Source organism: Notothenia coriiceps, unplaced genomic scaffold (genome assembly GCF_000735185.1).
Source record: "Notothenia coriiceps isolate Sejong01 unplaced genomic scaffold, NC01 NC01_scaffold00029187, whole genome shotgun sequence".
Lineage (NCBI taxonomy): Eukaryota > Metazoa > Chordata > Actinopteri > Perciformes > Nototheniidae > Notothenia > Notothenia coriiceps.
Window position 1 is genome coordinate 29,869 of NW_011361888.1, and position 7,971 is coordinate 37,839.

The 7,971-nt window shown below is 41.6% G+C and overlaps 1 protein-coding gene across 2 annotated transcripts in view; it reads left to right on the forward strand.

Moving 5' to 3' along the window:
- The window catches only part of LOC104958679 (uncharacterized protein KIAA1109-like), a 21,528-nt gene extending 14,416 nt beyond the window's left edge, over positions 1 to 7,112 (forward strand). For both annotated transcript variants that reach the window (XM_010786446.1, XM_010786447.1), the window contains exons 8-11: positions 1,277 to 1,471; positions 1,848 to 1,982; positions 5,068 to 5,227; positions 6,250 to 7,112. In XM_010786446.1, the coding sequence (XP_010784748.1) occupies positions 1,277 to 1,471; positions 1,848 to 1,982; positions 5,068 to 5,227; positions 6,250 to 6,466 (707 nt within the window). In that variant the 3' untranslated portion in view covers positions 6,467 to 7,112. The remainder of the gene's footprint in view (positions 1 to 1,276; positions 1,472 to 1,847; positions 1,983 to 5,067; positions 5,228 to 6,249) is intronic.
- The last annotated feature ends 859 nt before the right edge of the window (positions 7,113 to 7,971 follow it).

Genomic DNA, 7,971 nt, shown 5'->3' on the forward strand with positions numbered 1-7,971 from the left:
CGGCGGTAGAACGATGTGCCCGTCACCGAGAGAAGTTATTGTAGATACGCGAGATGATAAATTCTATGTGGTATCGAACGAGTTAAAGTTGGGGGCAAGTTTGCAAAAAAGAAAAAATATTTAGGGGGACATAATACTATGACGTATGAATTATGAGTACCAAGGAAGCCTTTATTGTAATTCGCTATTTGCGGTTATTCGATATGTCGTGTCTCGTCCCTTGTAGAGACGAGTACCGTCGGTCTCCATTGGCCAGCAGCGCGTGTGAGTCATCTAGTGTTTATATATCTATGGTACCCACTGCCCACCAGCCACGCCCCGACACATGCGGTCACGCCAGCCAATCACAAATCTTTGATGCGTTCAAGTGCATTATTCTGGCACAGGAAGATTATGTTATAGGACATTAACGATAAAACTGAATATTGTTGTTCTATGTTTAGACACATCTCGCGATCGACTGGTTGGGCACCCCTGTTTTATGCCATTGGTTTTCAGAGTATTGCATAAAATAAGCTCTATGGCAAACACACCTTTATGATATTTACATTGTTTATGTTCTAGAGGATAATCGTCACATGTTTGGATTATTGAGTGTAAATGCAATCTTAAGAAGTAAAAAGCTAACATTAGGCTACAAAACGAGTTACATCGAGGTCGAAAAATCTCTTAAACTTGTGTTAAGCAAAGACCTTATTTCAGGCTTCTAACTAAAAACCATAAACTTTGAAACGAGGAGCACCGCAGTGCTAAAATGCTAACTCATTCCTGGGTTTTTGGACTCATTCCAGCACCACTAGTGGAGGCAATATCAATCCTCTGGAGATCTGCGCATCCCTTATCAAACAAACTGCATGTTTTTAGTGCGTACTCACTACCTTTGTTGATATCAAAATATAATACAGTAGAGTTCTGTAACAGCACATGTAAATCAGCACCTATCTAAGATATAAAACATTCTAACCTTTATGAAATCAGAATGAATGCACGGTTAGTGCTTTAAACTGCATTCGCTTTATCTCGAGTAACCTCATTAAGAGGTAAATGGCTGCTTCATTGTAGTAGCTTCTCAAACTTTAAGCATTTCTCAACTTCAGACAGCTTTGACTTAAAGAAGACAGACACAGCGTTTTCTCTTTCCGTTTCTGTCTGGCTTTGCGAGCAGCTGCTTATCTACCATGTAAAGCAGGTGCAGATAGTATTTCACAAAGCATTGGAGCAGAGCGGTGTGAACATGACCTTAAAGACTTTCCACACGTCTTATCTCCTGTTTCAGAGCTGAACCTGCTCAGGAACGCTGAGGCCAACAACCAGGAGGGCGGAGCGGCTGCCAAGAGCTCCAGCCTGCTGAGCAGCTTCCGCAGCTCCTCCAGCTACAACCACGAGACGGAGACCATCTTTGCTCTTCCCAGAATGCAACTGGACTTCAAGTCAATCCACGTACAGGATCCTGAAGAACCTTCGCTAACAGGTGATGAAATGGAGCATGATAACATATTTTGTCTTTTGAAGGTCACACATACATTTACATAACATGAGTCAGCAAATATTGTGGAAAAGGTTGCCCTTGACTAACATGACCTCGGCAGAATCACATAAACAAAAATATTTTATCTGTAAAAAAAATGCGTTTTCCTTTTTTCCTCTTTAACAAAAACCACAGTCCCCATGACCATATGTTATACTAATTGTGTACACTTAATTATAAACTCAACTCAACCTAACCCTATCTTTCAACCCGAGTATATCAAGCTTGCTAACGCTAATGCTAACGGTTTTGAAGAAGGTTGAGTCTGAGAAGCAATGGTTTGTCTCTGCTTCAGATCTTTTTTTTTCTTTTTTACCAGACACAGACAGCAAACCCAAAGTGGAGTGCAGCGTGGTGACGGAATTCACAGACCACATCTGTGTCACCATGGACGCCGAGCTCATCATGTTCCTTCACGACCTGGTTTCTGCATACCTGAAGGAGAAGGAGAAAGGTTTCACATCATTCATTCATTACTTAGAGGGATTGTTGGAAGTGGGGTTTTATCAGATCCTTTCCAGTAGTGAGTGTAACCTGCAGTAGAGGGTCCGCATGCCCCTGATTTGGTAATAACAAACAGGCGGAAGCCAAACAATGTCCTGTGGAGGGCGGGGGCAGCAGCAGAACATATTTAAGACACCTACAAATATCAATATCATATAGTGCAGAGTTCCACATACAGAGAAACATACAGAGGGCTGGGCCACATGTCATGACTTTTATAAGTTATAATTTTGCTAAATCAATTAAATGTAGGTAAATTATTCATAATAATTGAATATGCTTAAAGAAAGAAAACAGACTACATCACAGCTCACCATAGGCTCTAATTATTTTCATTTTGTTACAAAATGTTTTGGTATTTCAAGCTTGGGCTTTTTTTATCAACAAACATTGGCCTTATTAACACATGAATACTGTGTAATATATATTTCTACATATATTTAAGACGAACATTATAAGTGGAGCACGAATTTCAGATGTCGGTCATTTAAGCAATAGCTCACGACAGGCCGTGGTATATGCTCATTATATCACAGCTAAGGGGCGTGGTTCGGCCCGACGCGAAGCGGAGGGTCGAACCCCGCCGTATACGGCTGTTATGTTGCTCTTTACAAACCACCAGACTCCATCGACAAAAACACACATTTGACCTGGAAGAACAAACGGGTTGCTGCCTCGATCGGTGGAACTGTCCAAACTAACCAATTGTGTAACTGCGATGAATTCAAACTAAGTCACACAATAACTAACAAATTAACCAATCAAGACAGCAGTAGAATAGGAATGGAGTTATTTAAAAAGCGTATATAACTGTTTCATTATAGGCCACAGTAGTACACTGCTTCCTGCTACTCCTGTCTGTTTCTATTGTATACACTGACTATGGATAATGACCTCATAAAACCCAACTTCAAACAATCCGAACAATCCCTTTAACCTTTCCAGTCAGTGAAAAGACATCCACAGTCTCTGTGACATCTCCATGAGCAAGGACTAGTTCCATTAGAAAGTGAGGATAGAAATGAGTCGTCAGTCCAAGGAGAGATAACAATATAAAGCACATACGTCTGCTTCTGTCCCTGTGAAGCCGTTTGAGTGCTGTCGGACACATTTTGTAGAGCGGCAGGAAACTAAGGCAGCTGAAAGATGTCTTTACGAACAGTATGGGGGGGGGGTGGTCAGAGAGCCCAGTGCTGGCAGCATTTTAATGGCCTCTACATTGTCACGGAGGAACAAATTAGCAGCCATTATGCAGACGAGCTCACATTCTTCGTGACAATTAGAGTGGTGCCGTGACTTTGTTCTGTTGAATCTGCTGCTGAATAGAGAGGGAGAGGAGGCGAGATATTCCATCAGTTTGATCCGTCTGGATTCATTAGAGCAGGACGTTTGAATAGAGTCGAGATCTGTACCATCAAGGTGCCGGCTGCCTTCAGGGACATTCATGAATGTGTGTAGAGTGGTGTAGGGATGAGGAAATAATGTAGGCCGACCCAGAAGTTAGCATCTCAAGGCGTCCATCGACAAAAGATATTTTTTGAATATTGCAGAAAATAAAATCAGTTGCAAACACATGTTTATCACACTTACACGTTTTGTTCTGCAGGATGTCTCCACTCAGAGTAGTATAAAACACAAGTGGTAAACCCGGAAATTAGTCAGCATTTTTTAACGTGTTTATGGTTAGACGCTTGAAAAAAGATCTTAATCTTAAGGTAATTTTGGAGAAACCAGCTCGAGTGCGCTAGAATTTGGAAATACACAACCGGAAAAAATCTGCCACTTCCTTACAGAGCCCCTCCTCCAACACACACGAACGCGCACATGACCAATGAGGGCACGAGATAAGTTTGTGCACAGATGGAAGGCTGACAGGCAGTTATGCCATCCAGTTATTTTAGCCGGGCCGGCTCAGATGATTGGTCGTGCTTTTTACATTACTACGGCTTCCACAGATGACATTTATTTATGGTTTTGTCAAAGTACTTAATATATTCATTGCTATCGGGATGTTAAGAGCATTCCATGGAATATAACAAAAAGTGTTTCTGAAGTGAATTACCTACCCCACCTTTAAGAGATTTTTTCATGTTTGGTTCTACAATATAAAATATGTCAGTAAATACTCCACTCGTGAATGTCTGACGCTTTTATATTTCATAAAATGTGTGCTTGCTAACAGGTGACTAAAATAACTGCTAAACGGCATGATGCCCGGAAGAGTCCGCCTTTAGCTGCACGATGATGATGTACTTAGTTTTTTGTCAAGGGAGCCCTTGCAATGCTAACTTACGGGTTGGCCTACAAAAATACTTCATCACTGCACCACTCTATAACACCACTTTATGATTTTTGAAGCGTAAATGCCATTGCCAGAAGTAAAAAGCTAACGTTAGGCTATTACTACATAACAGTCGCTAAGCTAAAAGCGGCACATTTTTGGTGTGATGATGTTGGTGCTGGAAGTTGTGGCTCAGTGATTTAGTGCGCTGATATTGGATCAGTGGTGCACTGGTTCAAATCCCACTGCAGTCAGCATGTCGCACCCCATATTTCTCCTGTCAGGATTGCCCACAGTACTAAGTCGCTTTGGGTAAAAGTGTCTAACAAGTGACATGTAATGTTAGCTATTGCGGGGTTTTTTTAAAGGTATTTGTGGGCCAGATGGCCTTTATTGGAGATCTTTGTGTAGAAAGGGGGAGACGGGAGAGGACATTGCCTGAATTGTTCGGCCTGCTTCGGGATTCGAACCGGCCTGCTATGGGTTGCTAGCTATAACCAAGCTTCTATGTGTGTTTATGACACATAGAAGCTTCAGACATTCAAGAGTCGAGTATTCACTGATACATTTAATGTCGTAGGACAAATCATTAAAATGTCCTTAGCTTGTGCTAACCACAGACTTCCATACCAGGGAACCTGAAGTGGTAAAATGCTGACTCATTCCCAGGTTGAAGAACTCACTCCTCTACTGTATTGTGGTGTGCCCTGTTTGAAGCAGCTTAACCTCACCCCCCTCTCTTACCCCCCCCCAGCCCTGTTCGCCCCGCGGATGTTTGCGACCCGCCCCGGTCAGAAGAGCCCGACCGCCCTGCACGACGACGGCTCCTTGGACAAAGACGACGGCATCAACTACACCACGGTGGACTGGAGGGAGTTCATGTGCAACACCTGGCACCTGGAGCCCACCCTCAGGTCAGTGGAGTGGAGGGCTTTGTTTGGTTAAAGGACTGATGACGTGAATTAAGCTCATTCAGAGCTGCAGAGGAACAACAGGAAGGAGCATTCGTCAGCGTCAGTCTCTATGACCGTGTTGCTACAATGACGCACAGACTCACCATGCATATCGTAATATACAGAACAAGGATTTTGAAAGGACTTTGGGATACAAAAAAACACAGACCACAAAATTATAATTACTTTTCTTTTACACTAACTACCAATTTTGGTTTATGAAACTAATGTCTTTAATACTTAATAGAGTCTACATGTTATCTGCTTAAAGTACTGCACAATGTTAATCACTAATAACTATTTATAATGCGTTAAATCAATAATTTACACATTATAAACATTTTATAATAACAAACTAGGTGAAGTATCATAATGCTACATACCTGCTTTTGTAAACTTGTAAAGACCAAATGAGTTTCTGTATTCTTAAACACTTTACCACACAGTATACTCTTAGTTGCATTTACAGTTGACTAAGGACCACACAGCGTTTCTTTTACAATGGTTTCTAATAATAACAGAGCCATAAAACGGGGCCATTGAGAAATTACCTAGCGTCTTTCCGCTGAGCGCCTCTGAGACATTTTTGTCCGGCCATTCTAAGCACTTTACGTTCAGAACGCACTTGTACAAAAGCTAGCTTTTGTTTGTGACGTTCACACAGAAACTACCAAAGACTGAAAGGCCTGTTTGTTTGAGCAGATAGGACCTGGATGTTGCCAACGGTGACTGCTCTACTTTTATCTCTGTAGCAGTTCAGCTTAGTCCTACAAAGAGTGAGGGCAAGCATCCTCTGGTTGGTGTTCATGATGAAAATACGAGTAGAGGGTAGCCCAAATTGATGGATTCAAGGCATGGGGCGAAGCTAATCCGCCTTAAAACAGCAGCGATACGTTGTCAAGATACACGGTTTTTTATATATATTTATGCCAGAAAAAGTAGATAAAGGGCCTAAACTGAACCCTTCCTTCTTCTTTCCTCAGGCTCATCTCCTGGACAGGGCGTAAGATCGACCCGGTGGGTGTGGACTACATCCTGCAGAAACTGGGCTTCCACCACGCCCGGACTACAATTCCCAAGTGGCTGCAGAGGGGGGTGATGGACCCGCTGGACAAGGTGCTGTCGGTGCTCATCAAGAAGCTGGGCACCGCGCTGCAGGACGAAAAGGACAAGAAGGGGCGGGACAAGGAGGAGCACTGAGGAACTGTCACTCACTGAAGTCACTACACACTGGATCACAAAGGCCACTACTGTACAACCCATTTTAACAGCCTGTGAATTTCAGCTCAGTTGTTTACGTGGTCTGTGCCACTAAGCGGCTCAGACTGAAGCGTTTTGCACCAATGTCGTTTTCTGTATATTTTGAACAAAGTAGATAGAGTTATTCGCCTGCTTTAATGGTAAAACCCCTGCCTCTTTTACCTGTTGTAAATGACCTTACTGATGAAATCGCTTGAAAGTTTATTTTAAAGCTTACCACTATTTCATGAGAAATTATTTCTTATACCATTGCCTTTTCTTTGTTTCCCATGGAACACATGGTAGATATGCTTTATGTATTTTATAGTGTAGTTTTAAGATATTTAAGAACAGTTCAGTGACCGTGTTCTTGATTTTTTTTTTTTTTTTGATGTGAACAAATAAATACTGAGAGATTACGGCACATGATTAGCTCAGTCATCACTATTTATGGTTATGTGAAATGTCTTTAACATGTATGAGCTTGGTGTGTCAAGCTTTTGTTTGTCCTTTTTTTAAATCCATACAGTAGAACCAGTGTATATAATTACATTTCTTAAATATGTTGATTTCCTAACTTAATAAAATATTGCCATTCAATTTTAAACGAGGCTCTGGTCTGAATCATTGAAAAATGCCTTGGGCCAGCATTTTACTGGGATATAGTTTGTAAGACAAGGCAGAAAATCATTGATATTGTTTAATTCTGCTTTATTTTCTTTTTTTAATATACATTGACATAAAGTTGGGTAGTGATGATGTTTTTGACGACCAAAAAGTTAAGTTATGTTGCGGGTGCTAGTGGAGCCTCGCAGATGGCACTCCACTTTGGAAATTAACCCAGCTCACACTGTCCGCTCCTCGCAGCAGCGAGCCACGCAGCATCTGTTTGTCATTTTCTGGTTGCTAACGCCATTGTAACACATAATCACTGATGTTCCGCTGTAACGGTGGTGGACTCATCAGAACAGAGTGGGCGAGCTGACCAATCAGAGCACAGTGGTCTCACGGGGAGGGGGGGCAGGAGCTCCAACAAGCCGTTTAGGACAGAGAGTGAATACACATACTATACAGAGATACTGTATGAGAAACCAATGTGAGTTTGGAAAATTGAACAATATAAATCTATTCTAGTAGACCTCAACAATAGAATTATGATCAGTAGAAATGGCCATGACATGGGACCTTTAACATTGCAACGGCTCCCTCAATAAAAAGCAATGGGATTTTTCCATTTTTAAATATTGCAAACTCATGTTTATCATTCTTAAAGTTTTTGTTAAGCAGGATAATCTCATATCACTTTTATGATTGTTGAAGCGCAAATGCAACTGCCAGAAGTAAAAAGCTAGCGCTAGGCTATAAACGACTTACATCATAGTCGCTAAAATGGCTACATTTTCAGCGTGATGTTTATGAATCTCATTTAGTCGCTTGTTAGCAACTGCCATTTTATGACACATAGA